We start from the raw sequence: 19,093 nt of genomic DNA, 5'->3' as shown, positions 1-19,093 counted from the left end.
ATAGCTAGTGTAATGCACAAACACGCACAAAAACGCAGCCTAAGCAACTTCAGTCCTTTGAGAGCCAAACTCTAACCCTACTATACTATGGGTTTCCACCACAAAACACATGATGGTTAACATTTACAGTATCCACAGAGAGGGCTAGCTAAAGTTCTCATAAAGATGAAGTTCTTAAAGGGATAGTCCACCCAAAAAAATGTAATTCTGTCATCTTCTACGGACCCTCATGTCATTCCAAACCAGTCGGATTTTCTTTCATCTGCAGAACACAAAATAAGATATTCTGAGAAAATGATTTTGATATGTGGAAGATATTTGTAAACTGATTGCATAAATCCATTTAAGTTTAGAAAGCAATAGTTATGAGTACTGTGAACATATTTCATTTGAGTTCACTAAAAAGAAAGACAATTAAACTCTACACTCCATTCATATACTTTGCGTAACTGTAACTTCTCTGTATTGCTTAAAACTATTAAAATTAGAATCATCAAATGACCTCAAACCTCTTGCAATTAACTTCTAGCTAGCAACAGCACACATGCATGTGTTAAGGGTACTAACAAATAGACTACCACTGCTTCAAAAAGTGCAGTTACTGTTTTTTAAATAAACTTTTTGGTAACACTATTTTACATTGTCTTTTTTACACATTACATGTAGTTACTATAGAACTATAAATTATGCATAATTGCATGCAACTAACCCTAAACTAAACCCCAATCCTAATATATATCGAAATATATATCGAAATCGTCTTCCATTGCGATTTCCTGTACGTCTAAATATGTTTAGATCTTCACAGTGAAAGGTAACACTTCCGAAATCTCTGTGTAAACAATGAGTGACGTACACGCGCGAGAGATCACTTGGACGTGGTTGTGTACAAGAGGTAAAAACGATATAAATACTGTTCGTTTTCTCACACAAACCACTCGTTCGTGTCTTAGGCCATCAATGTGTACTTACGATGGGGAATTGTTTAATTTGGACTTCTCTGTGCATGCTCTTTGAGACAGTGACCACAGACCTGCATTATATGACTGACAGACAAGAACGGTTTGACCTAAAAATATCAAAATTGAAACTACTGCGGAAACAAAAGACACCTACTTCTTGGATGCCCTTGAGGTAAGCTAAAACATACCAAAATTTTATTTCAAAGTGAACTATCCCTGTAAGGGTGAGTAAATTATATATCATTTTAATTTTTGGGTGAACTAGTCCTTCACTACAACAAAAAAGAGAAAACGAATCCAAAGAAGAAAAGACAAAATGCAAGTAATATGAGAATTTTTTATATATATTTTTTATATTTTATATATATTCTGTTTCACAAAAATGTCTCATTATGGAAATAAAAGGGTTGCTGATGCCACTTGCTGATTCACACAGAAAAAAAAAAAAAAAAAAAAAAAAAAGTAATATGAGAAAACAAATGCTGAGATTTGTTGCTTCACAAAAATCTCACTCTACAAAACAAAAATGGTTGTTATTAATTTTGTATTATTTTGAGGAAAAAGGACCAGGTCATTGCAAGTGCTGTGCTCAATACTAGACAAAGAATTCGATCTGAAACATACAGAGTGTTCCTCTGATTCCCCACTGCTGTCTGGGCTCTTTTCTCAGAAACCCAACACCAAACGCAAAGGATAGAGAGAACACTTAAGCATGCATTTTGACTTTGCTCACCTCTCTCTTTGCCTGTAGGTCATGATGTTCCCGCTTTTCCATCTATTTAAGCAGACTGGAGAAGTGTGAAAGGATAAGGGAACTAAAGAGAGACAGCTTTCATAAAAGCACCACCTCCGTGACTTTCCAACCACCCCTTCTCTTATCCCCCCTGCCAGCAATGAAATACCCAGTAACCTCTGCCTGCTCTCTCCTTCATTTCTTCCCTTCCCACTCTTTTCAAGGCCCACCACTCTTCCCATTGGGACAGGGCAAGTGTGGGAGTCTGACAGGAGCTTTTCTGTTGGAGGTTCGAGCTGTCAGCTCCCTCGGCCCTCCCGGGTACCCCCAGGGTGCATTCACTCTCACTATTAGTAGCTCTCTCTTCATCAGTAGCAAGATTTCTCATTCATAACAGGCCTCAGCTGCCAGTGCCGCTAGCCAGGACTTTGAAAAAGCATTAAGTAATGTCTCTTAGGTTGTGAGGTGCTGTGTTCTATTCACGCTGACTCTTTGTTCCTCAACCTTTGATTCTGTTCTCCTGTGTGCACCTCCTTTATTTTTCATGGAGTCGAGTGAGAGCTTGAACATGCCGCAGATTTTTTGATTCAAGTACACACATGCTCTCAACTACTTTTATAAGGACTTGTAATTCACGTGGCATCTCCAGCTGTGCATATTTGCACAGCTGGAGCATCCTGGAGTGTGTTGGGAAACCTCTCTCTTATTTGAGACTTTTCTTTATCTTTGTAAGGTTCAGATGAACTCATGAATTATAAAAATACAAAAAAAAAGTGCAAAAAACCCCAAACATTTAAAACAAGATAAATTTACTTAATACAATTTTAATGATCTTAAGATATATTTACTCTACCATACAAAATATTTTTTTATGTTTTAGGAGTCTCTTTTGCTCACCCTGAAAGGCTACATTTATTTGATCAAAAATACAGTAAAAACAGTAATATTGTGAAATAAAAAAAATCTATATAAATGTTTTAAAATGTAATTAATTCCTTAATTGTATACCATAATCCTTTAGAAATCTTTCTAATATAATGTTAAAAACAGCTGTGGTCCTTAATATTTTCGTAAAAACCGTGATGTATTTTTTTTTTTTTCAGTTCAAGATATCAAGATACAGAAAGTTCAAGATACCATTTATTTGAAATGGAAATATTTTTAAAATATCTTTACTGTCGCCTTTAAGCCAAAAAAAGTACTGACCCTAAACTTTTGAACGGTAGTGTATATTATTTTCAGAGAATATATTTTAATTGAGTATATGTATTACATAGATGGCAAATTGTTTTAAGCATAAAACGGTTTATCTTTAGCTAAAATTAAATTGACCTCGTTTAACAGAACTTATATATATGTATACATATTATATATATACACACATATATACACATACACACACAGTACTGTGCAAAAGTCTTAGGCATGTTAATATCCCCCCCCCCCACCCAACCCCCCAAAAATTGGTTTTAAGTCAGTTATTTATATCTTTTGCTGTAGTGTGTCAGTAGGAAATATCAGTTTACATTTCCAAACATTCTTTTTGACTATATAAATAACTATATAAATATATATAAAAATATATAAAAAGACAAAAAAATACTGATCATGTACTTGTCCATCCTCGTTTCCATTTCTCAACGACGAACCAATAATAACTAGCAATTCTGAGGAAAAGTGTGAGAACTTCCAAGTTCCTGTGTTCCAAAAGTACTGAGGATCATAAGTGACGACACCCTGATACCAGAAACTGCATCCTCATGAGAGAACTGCAGCATCTAGCTGGAGGCACCCGGCTGTTTCTGACGAGAACACCTCTAGGCCGTTAGAAGGGCTTGTTCGGCAGTAATGATGAGAGAAGTCGACAGAGGCAAAACTTACACTATACACAGCCTGTGATTTACTAGACAACTCCATTGCCTCATAATCAACTAGAAGCTACAACTGACACAGACACACTGAGATGTGTTGTACATGTCCACTGGTGACCATAAATGCTACACAAAGTGATGGCCAAACCATCATCTTCATCCAAGTAAGGCTAGATATTGATTATACGGTGTCATGCTGCACAGATGAGTCACATGATGCTATAAGTAAAGACCAATCCTCTCTTTTATGGCCAGTAGAAGGCTCACTAGCTCTGTAACCATTCGAATGCAGAGTAATAATGGAGCATTATAAAGAATCCATCATGGATGAAAACATCCAACGGAGAGTTGGATTTCTTTTTTCCAGAAGACAATGACAAAACTATCATGAATGAGGTACAAATTAAGGTAAATGTTTATTTGTATTTTAAGCATTAGAGGCACAAATAATGTGTTTGTTGCTGTGAGATCTAATAGATGCTGTTCAGGTAGATTTTATGTTTGTTTTTTTGTTTTGAAAGAAATGAACACTTTTATAAAGCAATAATGCATTAAATTGATTAAAAGTGACAGTAAAAACATTCATTTTAAAAAGGTTTCTATATTAAATAAATGCTGTTCTTATGAACATTCTATTCATCAGTTTCATGAAAAAAAAATCTATAAAACTGATAAGAAATGTAATCTCGTCAGGATGAACAATTCAAGCCTGTTAACCAAGTTATTGCAAGAATAAAATGATCAAAGGATTATTTTAGTTAATTTATGGTACACATACAACATTTGATCCCAAACTAGCTAACCACTATGCGACAGCTTCATTTACACAGCTTCATGTGCGACCCAGTTACTCGTACTAGCATTAATTTTTTATATTAGAAATATTTACGTTTAGTGTTTATTTAGTAGCAATATGTATGCAGGGTTTTAAACTGCATTTGAACTTCTCAAATTTAGGCAACAGGGTTGTAACAATGACTATCTTCACAGATAGTAGAGAGTAAATAAAACAGCTTATGTAACATTTAGTTTGATCTCCTCATGTTTACGATTTGTTAACAAAGAAAAAAAAATCTCTTTAAGAGGTTCAATCCTTATTTTGTACAATATTCATGGAAAGTGCCTGGTACTAAAGAAGTAAAGCTCTACTGTGATAGAAGGGGAAAAGGCCATGATGACTGCGAAAGGACAAACACACTTCAGACTGACTCTCCAGGGAGAATAGGATGGTGTATTTTAGTTTGCGTCCTCATTCAATTTCACATATTTACTTAGAGCGAGAGAGCTTCTCTTTTTTTTTTCTTACTCCATACACCCTCCTTCTCTCTAGGGTTCTTAATGTTTGTCAGCTTCCATCAGTCTTCGTCTGAAGCCTTTATGCAGAGACACTCTCCCACAGTCTCACTATGTCTTTCACTCTCCACAGCTTCAACCCTCATTCAATACAGCCTCCAGGCTCTTGACACGTCTCAACTTCCTGACAGTGATGAACATATCTTGATATCATATAAAAGCAGCCCTCACAGAGAAAAGGCACTGCGGAAAAAGAAGGAAGGAAGGAAGTAAGGAAGTAAGGAAGTAAGGAAGGAAGTAAGGAAGTAAGGAAGGAAGGAAGGAAGGAAGGAAGGAAGGAAGGAAGGAAGGAAGGAAGGAAGGAAGGAAGGAAGGAAGAGCAGAGACAGCAAAGCATGGGAGACTGACAGTAAAAGAACTAAATATTCAGCGAACATGATGACTTAGATCTACATTAAACTTGGCTTGCTCAGCAGGAGCCTTTCAAAGTCAGCAGGACAGTGCTAGAAAACATAATGAAACATTCAAGCTTTTATTTAAAATCACAGAGAACCCTTAGAACCAGGAACATAGCCTTGGCTCCAATGGTTTCACCTCCTGATATGCCATGTGGTTTCTAATTGAGGTTTTTGTGAAAGAAACAGCCTGTTTCTTTAAACATCTGTCCAGAACACTGTTCTCAGCTTTTGAAGCATTCTACAATGGCCAACAAAGCAATTCACAACATGCAAAAGCTACCCATGGCGTGACAGAGTATGAATGTGTGTTTTTTTTAAAAAGCCAAAGATTGTGGTCACAAACCTTGAAGAAGTGGTTTAGCCTAGGCATATATAATTTAATCATTTCATATTTAAAACACAAAAACTACCTATCACACCGTGACCACAATACAGTTTTAGGGGTAAAAGACAAAGAATCATATTGCAGAAATTGAATGATGCTACAATCACACCTGGAAAGTTTGCCGATTAAAAGGGAAAGAAAGAGAAAGAACAGGAGAGAAAAGGGAAACATTCTAAATAAAAAGTTTCCTTTTTTTCACAACTGAACACTTCATTTCTCATGCTCCACTTTGGTTCTGAAAGAACAGAACCAAACTTAATTGTCCACTGCAATTACACGTAGTTAACAATAGTCTGTGCCCAATCCTGTTCATGGAGATCTACCTACCTGCAGAGTTCTTTCAATAATGTCAAATATTGGGGGCAATTTTGCCATATCTATCTTCATTATGTCTAGTTTTTAACAGCCCCAGCAACAGTAACCTACCACAGCAGCCAAACTCACAATAACATCTCAAAATCTACATACCTGTATATTAGGCACCAAATATGTCCTGTGACTGTGTTGCGCCACACAGCATTTACACTTTCAGTGAGGACAAACACATCTGCTAACTTATGTGGCCTCCAGAAGCTTGCATTCTGCAAGTGTACAGCGCCATGTGGTGCCATCCCAAAAAGGCACAAAATCACTTTCACAGACCTTTACCTTGACTGTTCCCTGCAGGTGGAATGACCTGCCTGACTTGGCCATTTTCAAGAAAGCATTGACCCAATAATACTAATACGAACAGTTCTATTTCTATTCTATATACTTTCTTAGTCTTTGCTACGTGTACTGTGCTGGACTAACTGGGACATGTCACAGCACTTACATATTATTGCTCTTTTGTTGGTTTAAAGGGGGGGTACAATGGTGTTTCATGTATTCAGAGTTGTTTACAGTGTTAAAGAGATGGATTCTCATGCTAAACATGGGCAAAGTTTTAAAAAAATATATTTTGGACGAATAACGGAGCATTTCTGTGCCGAAAATCTTACTTCCGGGTTGGTACAAGTTTCGGCTGGGTTTTTTTCGACCGTGGATCTAATGACGTAGACCAGAGTGGAACTCCTTATATGAGCATTTCTCTCGGAAAAGCGCGCCCGCGCACACGTCGACCAGAGGAGAGCGAGACCGCGCACATCAACGCGCTTCAACAGGAAATCATCGGCAGCCAGCGCTGCATAGGATTTGTTCAAGAATGTCTCCAAAAAAGTGTGTTTTTGGATGTGAGGGAAAGCTTACCGTGTTCAGTTTTCTAAAGAACCCAGTGTTACAGGAACAGTGGATGCAGTTTGTTTTTCCGGGGCAGCAACGGAGTGTAGGAAGTGCGGTTGTGTGTTCTGGTCGTTTCAGTGACGAATGTTTTATTAACAAGGCTCAGGTCGACGCTGGATTTGCAAATCGTTTGCTATTAAAACGTGGAGCGGTCCCAGTGATAAAAGTAACATTCATGTAAGTACAACTGGATCAGATTTCTGTCTTTTGCTGGAAATCAAGCACTACCGCTTGACTCTATAGCTCCGCCTCCAGGACTTCGGCTTTTTCCGGAGAGAATCGGAAAGCTGTATTTTTCTATTATAAATATAATAAAACTAAACACTTTTTGGATATATTAAGGATGCACTACTACTCTATAGGTACTCAAGATTAACATGAGATTAGGTGAAACTGTGCATGTTATGTACCCTTTAACTGCTTCTGTTGTTCTTCTCATTTATAAGTCGCTTTGGACAAAAGTAGCATGTAAATGCTAACTAAATATTTCTGCCAGTAATTTTTGGGCATGGTCGGTTGAGGTTTGTCCAGTGCAAATGGTTTTTGAGATATATTTCTGGTGTGTAAATGTATAACAGTGATAAATAATGAGAATACTTGTTTCTTCATGTACCATCTGCAACGGATCCTAACAAAATGTGCTCAAGCAGCCTGCTGTTGCTATGGTAACCTCCCCAGGCAAAGACGTCTAGTCGAATTCTAACTAACTTATAATCTAACTTCTAAATCATTGTTTGATACTGCTGTATGCCATTGAAATGTAAATACTTTTAAGATTCATCAAACACTGTCATCCTTTTTTTTTTTTTTTGGCATTCACACCCTCACCCTACCATTGTAATAAGGGCACTAGTAAGTCACTGTGAATAAAAGAATAATCTAAATGACAAATTAGTGATTAGTAGCTGTCCTATGTTACTACTTCTGATGTCCAATACATCCACTAGTCATGATCCAGATCTTCGGCAAGCAACCACCCCCCCAAAAAATACTAGATAGATACTTGTTTCTCCATTCCACCTCTGCAAATGGATGTCATAACCACAATCCATTATTTGAACAGTTAATTAAATCTTGTGGTGGCAGTACTAGATAAATTGGTTATTTGAAGAAGCCTAATAAAAACAAGGGAGCTCCCAAGCCCCAAAGGAGAAGAATGGCCTCCCTCCTGCCGAGTGCAGCGACGGGAACAAGTTTAGGAAGAGGAAGTGATAAAAAAGGAGAGACAAAAAAATAGTGTAAGCGATCATGCAAAAAAAAAACATGGTGTGCTAATGCGGAAGACGAGATTAATCAAATGTGGAAGGAAGAGGAAGCCTGTAAATTAAGGCAGCAGGAGAGGTTTGAACTTCACGCATATCCTGGAGCGCACTTCATCAGTCTTCATTAAAAACAGGCAGGCCGCGGCACTGCTCAAGCTCCGGCCATGACGCCCAGCAGCTTGAAGTGATTCTCAGAATTCTTCCGAGGCCAGGTTCTCTAGTCACGCTTGGGAATGCGGCCTGCAGGGTAATCGAGGACTTTCCTGATTGTAGAGAGCGCAAGGTGCAGAGAGGCGTAAAGATAAATATTGGGGTGGAATGACAGAGTCAGTGCAAGGCAATTTTCGGAGTTTGTTCTGTCACAAACTTTACTCTAGGGGAATTTAGATGGGAGAAACACGAGCAAATGGACAGCAGATCTTTCCGGAGGAGGAAAGAAAAAATCATCTTGAAAGGTATTTTAAGTCACGTTGGAGCAATTTTTAAGATTTGTGCATAGGGCAAGATGGGAGGGAGATTAGGCGGAGAGAGAGAGAGAGGGACAGAGAGAATGTGTTAGGAGGAAAAACTAAGAGGTTGGAAAAACGATGCAGTGCTTTAAAAGCTTCCCTGACGGCCGACCCTTCAAAGCTCATATGTCTTCAAATGCATATGTCTCCCCTCACATGAGACACACAAAACCTTATGAGCTGCCTCACTGCCTACATAGGCAGCATCCTAACTGAAAGGGAACCTCGTTTGTTTTTAAGTGCATTTACATGCGCTTTAAAAGTTTAATTTCAAGATGTCCTTTTGAGGATACTGCCCAGTGACAAGCTGTTCACAAGCTGGCAAACATTTTTTCACTTTGGTTCAGTTTTTGTGAAGTTCTCCCCTTCTTTTTCTTTTTCTATCAAGCTCCTTTTCACACCTTTTCTCTTCCCTTCCAAAAGCTGAGCTTTAATTGATGCGATCTTTTCATTTTTCAGTCAGTGAAGAGAGTAGACAATTGGCCAACTGATATTTATATCGGTTTTATTTTTTAATTGTTTTATAAATCATTTCATTACACAAGTGAATTTGCTGAAGGCTACCAGGAAAGCTTGGTAACCATGTTTATTCATTTCATTCACAATATGTGCATATTAATTATTAATCTGATGCTTAATCTGCCAAAAACGGCTCCATTAATGTTGGTCTCTTCACATTGACAACTGCGAATGACATTACATGAATCATGTAAATGATATATTTTCAGTTCAAAATTGGGAATGTTTATTCATTTAAATCCCTGATTAACTATGTCAGTTGTTTAACATTTCTATCATAAAACAGCTGACAAATAATAAATGTTTAGTTAAGCTACTTACATTAATATAGGCCTTCTGAAGTGAAGCGATGCGTTCGTGTAAGAAAAATATGCATATTTAAAACTTTAAATATGCCAGGACATTTTTTTTTTTTAAATATAACTCCTAGGATGGCTTCAGGGTGAGTAAATCATGGGCTAATTTTCATTTTTGGGTGAACTATCCCTTTAAGCGTGACAATGGAATTCACACTCAATCTGCCTATTTTGATTGGTCATCTTAAACATTTTGATTCTGATAGCCGCTGAGGCAGCTCATGAGTTATCTTGGTGTTATTCAATATCCTTGCAGCACCCAAGTTAAATTAAAATCAGGCCATTATTTCACAACTTTTAGTATACACCTTTAGGGTCCTCACTGGTGGGTACGGCCACGCATGACGGTGTATAAATAATGACAGAATTTTCATTTTTCAGTGAACGATGTCTTAAATGTTCCCTTTATAGGCAGCTCACTAGTCTTCAGAGCTATATCACTGTTTCATCCCCAAATAAAATGCAGCGTTTTGAAAACTCCCCGATTAAAGCAGCCAAAACAAAGATAGGTTCTCCTAATACCCCCCAAACGAATTTCTAAAGACGCTTACAGGAAAGCTCCTTCCCTAATGGTTTATGTAAACACATTTATTTTATTCAGGCTGATTAAGCGCAAACACTCCATGACAACTTCTCCCATCCGCACCCCTCCCTTCCTCCGAAACCGGCACATCAGAAAATGGTAAGGTCTGCACCCTTCATCCGAGAGTGCCATTAGTGCCATCACTCCAACTCTGATCACATTATGCAGAAAAATACTATATTATATGAGTGTGTTACCATCTATGGTCTAACGCGACTCACCCAGCATGTTCAGGTTTGCACGTGTGGGAGATTAAAAAAAAAAAAAAACCTCAAGATCTTAAAAATGGAAATGTTTTTAGCTCACTCAAGGTCTGATCAGAGCCTCAGATGGCAGCCAGCATGACGGGTGACAAGACCGTGAAATGTCTGCTGCTCAGATGCGTTTCAAAAGAACAACACATTTAATAGGGGAAAAGAGAATCCATAAGTTCCGTCACGGAAAAAAAAAATATCACTTCTCATCTGCTCTCTTACTCAGTTTGTCATGTCAGGCTTATCGTGCCTTTTTGTGCTTGCTTTTTCATGGGAAGTTACCATTTTCACCATTGTGTGCTTTGACTAGGAGCATAGCAGCCATTATAAAAGGGCGAGGTCATGAAACTACACCGCCTGTTGAATATTAATTAGATGACGTCACATAATTAATATTCATGAGCTAAGCTGGTAAGTTTTATAATTGATTTTTTTTCTAAAGTAATTGACTAAAGGCATGACATTTACTCTAAAAATCTATTTGACCAGCACAACACACACAATCTCAGTTTGACACCACAGCACCTTTAAAGGTGCAACTGAATCGATTTCCAGAGGTCTATGCTGAATCTGATTGCAGTCGTGCTGCCCCAGATCGTTTATGCAAGCACTGTTGTCGAGAAAAGCCTTACCTTGACCCCACGGACGCGGAACTCTGCTAATGCTCGGCTCATTTTGGCAGAGGCCGCCGGCAGATCCTTTCCACTGGCGATGACTTTCACCAGGAGTGAATCGTAATGAGGGGAAATGATAGCACCCTGGAAGGCAGACGCACTGTCCAGCCTGATACCCATGCCCTCTCCACTGCGAAAGACCTGCCCAAGAGGAAAGAAGATGATGGTCAGAATACAGATTTGGACTAAACTATGTACATGCTTGAGGGACTGCACTTGAAAGAACCAAAATTTCAGACTTCAGGAAGAAAATATTATAAATGGTCAAGGAAACCACCTTTATATTTTGACACTTTACTTTTAGTTTCCTTTTTTAATGCTTTTATTTTTACACCTTATTTTCACACTTGAGGAAAAGTCATTTCAGATTCTTGAAAATAGTCTATAGTTAACGCACTGGACGCAAACAATGCATCGTGACTCACTAAATCGCTCCCTTTATAAATCAATACAGCTGCCAACAATGGAAGAATCTGTTGTCTTCCATTTTTATACACCTTTCAACAGCCTCTTCAGCTAATTAATTTTTCCCTGCACATCTGAAATAATGACTGTTTTAACATAATATAAAAAATGAAAAATGTTTCTATGATTAATTAATTTTGCAATTTACTTTGCGTTTCAAAATAAATTATGACCGTTACATAAAAGCCAGGTCATGATTTTCTGCTCGTTTCTAGCCACAAAGTTGCAGCAATGCAAATTGTCAAAAATTACTTAAATCTAATTAATTTTCCCTGTCCATCTAAAATAAAATAAAATAAATAATAATAATTAAAAAATATATATTACTACTTACGAAAATATGATTACTTTTATATTACTTAAATAATAATACTTTATTTTTTTTAAAAGCTGATGAGTTTCTGTTCTTTGGGCTTCTAATTTAAATAATACTTTTCCTAAACATTATTTTTAAATTATTTAAAAATAATTATACATTTCAGCTTTTTTTAAAATCTTATTTTCATTTTACTGTTGCCAATACATCGCTTTAAGCTTATAGCTGGTTGGTCCGTGTTAGTGAACATCAAAGGTAGTCTTTTTTAAGCTGATTCTGCTAAATTTATTTCAATACGATGAAGTGTGTTCAGTGGCACTCTTCTAAACTGTTCTCAGAAAGCACATCCAATGAACCAAATATTCCCTAAATAAACACACAAGGGGCAGGGTATTTTGCATAAGTGCCATTGATGGGAGTAGTTACTCAAAAGGGTGAACATGTAAAATCTTCTGTTGAAATGTTTTGCGCGTGATCTCAAAATATGTTGTGTGGATTGAAGGGTTTGAATGCAGTGTTTAAAGGTGCAATTGAGCGATTTAACAAAACAGCTCTTCAGGGTGAGGCACAGGAGGTGGCCCTCAGTCGCTTACCAAAGCAGAAGGTAAAAAAAGCAAAAGAAAAAAAAAAGCAACAATTTGAAAATCTAACATTTCACAGAGAGCTGCCCCTTGAACTGTACAAACATTCATCCAGCAAAAATAGAGCAACTGTCAACACAAGTACCTCAGGGAGTGTGCAGGCAATAAGAACAAATTGAGGAAAAAAACACTGACACACACAAACATGCACACAAAAACACTCACACTGCAGCCAACTGGCAGCAGTCATTTACTGTTGGAATTGTGCTCTGTCTCAGCCTCTGGCATCCACATTACAATCATCAGCACAGTAAAATTGATGTGCGCAGCAGAGATCCAGGCATCAGCGGAGGTATTGTAAGGGTGGGGTGTTAAAATAGGGATATAACGAGACGTGAAAAACAAACAACAGAATAGAAATAGAAACAGAAACAGAAACAGAAATAGAAAAAGAAGCCAATGCCTTGGCTTTATTACAGCTGCACTTTGGGTAATGGCTGCGATTGCTCAACATCGATTGTGTCGCCACTTACGACATAAGACGTGCTAATGAACAGTAGATCCACCGGAGATTATACAAGCATCACCACGGCAATCTAAAAAAGTAATTTGATATCAATCAAATTGAGTGGAAATTTGATTTGACGCCGTTAATGGCTTCTGCCACCCAGTGAGATGACCGTCACAGAGATAAGACAGCATTTTTCTGTCATTTACTCCCTGAATTCCTGTAATGAGTGAATGAAAATTGTTATTATCGAGAAGTCCAAAATGGATGCCGTTTACTTTCTTGAAAGTGTACTCAGTAATGAAAAAGAAATGAAATTCCCACACTGTATTTTCTTGTAAAATGTACTCCAATAATCTTTGTTTAGTTTACAACTATTGAAAAATCTTTTTTCACAGTGCACTCTATATTTTTTCTTGTTGAACATCATGACATTTCAGAACTTTGCAAACTGGAATTCACGCTGCCTTTTCAAAAACTAGCGTTCATTTCAATTACAGTCAAAAAAATTAGCAGAAACACAAGAAATACCATCATATCATTATCCGACAAGCTCCATGCTGATCCATCCGGCTCAGCTTTGCTCAGAAAATGAGACCGGGCAGCCATAACAGCGATCCAAAGCTGTGTACTTGGCTTTTCATTATCAGACAGATGCTTTAGGACAGGATTTCTGTTGAAGCGCCACTGATCTGGGTCACAGCAAGACTTCTGGAGGAAGTGTGTGACACAAAGAGATCTGAAAAGGAAGGAAGGCAGGCCAAAGCTCTGCATGGGTCAGTCTTATTCTCTCTCTTTGTTCTTCTCATCTCTCATTCTGTTTCTTTCTTGCCGGTGGCAATTATGAAGCTTTGAATAGAGGCTCAAATGGATGCCGAAACTGATGCTTGTCTCCTTCACCACCAGGGGCTTGAGTCAAATGAGAGTTTTAAATACAATTACAAGCCTCTACCTGCCCTGCTGAGAGACAAAAAGGAGGAGGGAAACTTTGAGCTGCGTTCTAATTCACAGGGTCCCTACACAGCATTCACACAGAGTAGGGCCTGTGTAGATGATCACAACAAAATTAGTTCATTTGGAACAGTGGAATATTAGTAAACAGACAACACTTCGGGATTCTGGGTATGGTGACAATATACAGGTGTAAATAAATACAAATTGAGTCTATTTGGGGGGGGGGGGGGGGGTTCTGTTTGAAAAGAAAAGATTACTTTTACTTAGCAAGTACATTTAAATTTGTTTAAAAGTGATGGTAAAGACATTTTGGTAGCACTTTAATTACATTCTATGTAATTATTCTAGTAATTACAATAACTGGGTAATAACTAGGTACTAACCCTAAACCTAACCTTAACCCATGTAGTTACTTATATTACCAAGTACTTTCTCATGCAAGTACACTAAGTACACGTACTGTAAAATAAAGTGCAATCAACATTTTTAATGTTATAAAATGTTTCGGTAACACTTTATTTTACAGTGTCCTTGTAACATATGTTACATGCACTTACCATAGTAAATGTTGCATAATTACATGCAACTAACCCTCAACCAAACCCTAATCCTACCCTAACCCTATAGTAAGTACATGTTGTTAATTAATATTACTCAGTACTTAAATATATAATTACATTGTAAAAATGACACCTTAAAATAAAGTGTAACCAATGATTCTGTTTTACATAAATGCTGTTCTTTTTAACTTGCTATTCATCAAAGAATCCTGAGATTTTTTTTTATCAGGGTTTCCACAATTATATTAAAGGAACACTCCACTTCTTTTGGCTCATTTTCCAACTCCCCTAGAGTTAAACAGTTGAGTTTTACCGTTTTCGAATCCATTCAGCCGACCTCCGGGTCTGGCGGTAGCACTTTTAGCATAGCTTAGCATAGATCATTGAATCTGATTAGACCGTTAGCATCTCTCTCAAAAAATGACCAAAGAGTTGTGATATTTTTCCTATTTAAAACTTGACTCTTCTGTAGTTACACCGTGTACTAAGACTGACGGAAAATACAAAGTTGCGATTTTCTAGGCCCATATGGCTAGGAACTATACTCTCATTCCTGCGTAATAATCAAGGAACTTTGCTGCCGTACCATGGGTGCAGCAGGTGCAATGATATTAAGCAGTGCCTGAAAATAGTCCCCAGCTAGGTAACTATTCACATTCCAAAAGCTCATCTTCAGTGTATTCCGGTTCAAATAGATACGGTTCAGGATCTGCACCAAAGTAAATGTCTTCTGAATAGTCTCTCACAAATGTCTCCATGGTTACAAGGCACGCTCAAAATAAAATAACGAAGTGTTATTGTTTATGCATTTTTCTAAACTTCAAATAATGGTTCACAAACTGTTAAAAAAAATACACTGAAACACTCAAAGACAATACTACTGAACCAATTATACTTCCATAGTGGTGATATCCAGTTGCTCCCTATGTTTTTAACAGTGACTAAATATATAAACTTTCTACGATGTGGAATCTTGCTTAAGGTGGTCAAATACCCTGGAAGTCTTTGCAGGGGACCGTTGGGCGACTGGAACATGCCTATAGACTTTCATTAGAGTCACTTCTTGAAACTCAGGCATGAAAGAGAACAACAGGGAGACAGAGCAGGAGAGTGTGATTTCAGCAGGTGACGGGTAGAGTTTCGGAGATGGCAAGAGAAAAATGCTAATAGAGGGAAAGAGATGCCACAGTTTCTGAGCTCCTAGCAACCCTGCATGCTCTAACAGGCAGAAAACCATCACAGGAACTCAGGAGGGAGATGAGCGAGAAACGCTCACCCGATTGTTTCATCTCGGAGGGAATATGAAATTTGACGCATGGAAGATCGTGTCTTTGAGCATGTCAACCTAATCAAAATTGTTCCTTTAAAAAAAAAAAAAAGATCTGATTTAGTTTGAAAGGTTGTCTTATCTAAAAGAAGATGCATGATATGGAGTTCAGAGCAGCAATTCTTTGCCTTCTGGCAAAAAACGGACTGGGACTAAAACATCCCACTGCATCATGTGTGCATATTATACCCACCTAGTTTATAAATATTGAAGAATTTTGACATGTAAAACAACCTTTTTACATTACAAAAACAGCACAAATTTGTACATCATGTAAATTTAAACAACTTACATAAAGTGTGTTTTAAAAAAATCATAGTTAAAGGTTTCAGTGGTCAAATGTTTAGAATGTTACAATAATATCACAGATCTGATTTTACTGACTTGATTAACTGGCAGTGTACTGTACGGTGATATTATAACATTCATCCCACATCATGTTTGATTCGTAGCATGAAGGAGACTCGTGTAGACAGATAGCAGCAGAACAGGTGGAGGGCAATATAGCATAGTGAGCTAGAAAATCACAAATCATTTTTAGAAAGAGTGGTGACTGGAATTTAAAGTGGACTCAATCCCATAAAACTGAGTTACAGAGTAGTGGAGTGTTAGAGAAGCTACTTTGAAACTTTAGCTTGCCAAGTTACTCATAATTCATTTATTTTTTAATTCAAGTTTAATTACTTTTCAACACTAAAAGCTACAAACAAAAAGTGGTTACAGTACATTAAATCTAATGATCTTTATAAATATACATGCTATAACTACTACAAAATTTGAAAAAACAAGATATGATACAATTAGAATGAATTATTATAATTGTACACTACTGTTTACTGTTTTTAAAGAAATTAATACTTTTGTTGAGCAAGGTGGCAGTAAAGTCATTTATAATGTTACAATTTTTTTCATAAATATTTTTTTGGGGAAAAAAATCCTGAAAAAAGTATCATCGTTTCCACAAATATATTAAGCATATTTTCAACATTGATGATAATAATAAAAAATGTCTCTTGAGAAGCAAATCAGCAGATTAGAATGATTTCTGAAGGATCATGTCACACTGAAGACTGGAGTAAAGATGCTGAAAATCCTTGTTGAGCATAAGAGATTTCTTAAAAAAATAAAAATAAAAATAAAAACTGACTGAGACTAGCTCACCAGAAAAACTCCATCCATACTCAGTCCATCCCTCCTGGCTTAGTATTCAATGGCAGAGGTCAAGTATGACTAGAAGTGGCAGATGCTAGAGAATAAGAGGTGAGACACAGGCCTACCGGATGTGACCTGAAGAAAGGGCACTGTTGCCTGGTGAGACAGAAATCTATCAGGGTAAATGCAGTCTGTGTGAGAGCCGCAGATGCGCTTTTGTGTGCGAGTGTGCAGTGACATTTCCACATTACAGTGAGTAATGCCATGGGCTCCTGCTCATCAGTGTGCAGGTGTGTGCGCTTGGGCACATGTCTCTCACTCCATCTGGAGATCGAATGAGAGGTGTGAAATGTCATGATCTGGGAATGCTGGTGCAACATGGGATATGCACATACATGTGTATAAATACACAGAGCACGTTCAGCGCGGTGATCCATGCACATTGCTTGCGCTCTCAAGTTGCTACGGCAAGTGGGAAAAATTAAAATCGTCACCTGCCAATCTGGTCTTTTCCTACCCACCCCTTCTTTCCCTCGTGTTTACACAGCATCCCTTCTCTCTTAAGTAGGTCACTTCACCTCCCCCGTTTCCCCAACAGCCTCAGATCTGTTTACCCTGAGTCTATGTTAACATCTCTATTCAGCGGTGCTTAACTGCACATGTCTGTCCTGAGGTCTGCCCAGCATCCCACTGCGAGGCAAGCACTAATTGTGGTAGCCCAGCGGGGAAAAAACTAGATAACCTCATGTAGCTCATGCATCTACGTGAATCATCAACTCTACTTGAACTACTTTAATATACTTATAATTTATCATTTATTTTCATGTTACTGCCAATAACTAATGGCAGATATTTAAAATCTGTATTATTCTGTCTTAAAAAAAAAAAATTCTACAAGTGAATTTAAATTTAGGCATCACAACATTATAATGCACAAGCAGTATGAAAAATGGACATTTATTTTGAGATTTGTTAAAGATTACTTTTAATAGTGTTTAAAATTCATTTAATTACGACAGTTTTAAAGATTTCAAGTAAGCGTTAGATGAAAGCAACAGTAACTAAAACAATAGTGGAAATGCACCAATTAAATATTCTATATCAGCCAATACACTACTGTTCAAAGGTTTAGGTCTGTAAGATTTTTTATTGTTTTTGAAAGTCTCTTATGCTCACCATAGCTGCATGTATTTGATTAAAAATACAGTAATATTGTGAAATGTTATAAAATGACTTTTCTATTTTAATATATTTAAAATGTAGTTTATTTCTACGATGGTAAAGCTGAATTTTCAGCATCATTACTCCAGTCTTCAGTGTCACATGATCCTTAAAAAAAAAAAAAGTATTATTATCAAAGTCCCTTTAACACAAGTCATTTCACTCTGCGGCCATCTTTGAAACCCCTCTTGGACATGCAAGTGCAGCTACTATCTCTTTGAATGGGGAAACATCAAATTCTCTAAAACTGTTCGCCAAGCTTACGATTAAATTTCATATTTGAAATCACCAATTAAATCGGACAACAACGATCTCATAAATTTTGTTTCTAAACGTTCGAATCATGACAGAAAACGACATTTCAGCCAGGATCAAGTTAATGCGCATACGTAGTGGAAACATAGACTTCGCTCTCTTCCATTGGTGAGAAGTGAAGCCGCCAGCGTCTCCGATATGGCGCTGACATCTTGGGACTTGAGTCTGCGCAGTAGCGATCTCGGGACCAGACCTGCGCAGTAGAGAGCAGGAAGTAAAGCCGCGAAATCAACGCCCCGCCCTCACTCTCGCAGAATGCACTCTCCCTGAGTGCACTTTTTTAAAATATTGACTGCAGTACGACAAGAGGCTTGTTAAAATAAAGTAAATACAATCTCCTCAGTCCTCCGAAGATCCTGAAAACAAGTCGGTTGGTGCTTCAGTGACTACTTTGCTCAGAGAACCTGTCAATCACAGCTGTCAATCATGACGTTACACCACAGTTTTTATAGAATCACGTAACTAACTAAAAACCAACTTATTTTAAAAACAGACACTTGAACTTACATCAGCGTGATAAAAATTACAGCAAATGAAAGAAACCACCATTGGAAAAAATATATTTGAAGTGTAAT

At 37.5% G+C, this 19,093-nt stretch overlaps 1 protein-coding gene across 1 annotated transcript in view; it reads right to left on the bottom strand.

Annotated features, from left to right (window-relative positions):
• pcxa (pyruvate carboxylase a) overlaps nucleotides 1–19,093 on the bottom strand; it is a 124,740-nt gene that overhangs the window by 44,602 nt on the left and 61,045 nt on the right. Inside the window, exon 10 of the mRNA XM_079847404.1 lies at nucleotides 11,078–11,260. Within this exon, the coding sequence (XP_079703530.1) occupies nucleotides 11,078–11,260 (183 nt within the window). The remainder of the gene's footprint in view (nucleotides 1–11,077; nucleotides 11,261–19,093) is intronic.

Source organism: Squalius cephalus (genome assembly GCF_949319135.1).
Source record: "Squalius cephalus genome assembly, chromosome: 17".
Lineage (NCBI taxonomy): Eukaryota > Metazoa > Chordata > Actinopteri > Cypriniformes > Leuciscidae > Squalius > Squalius cephalus.
Note: the sequence above shows the minus strand (reverse complement) of the source record. Positions and strands in the feature narration are given on the sequence as shown.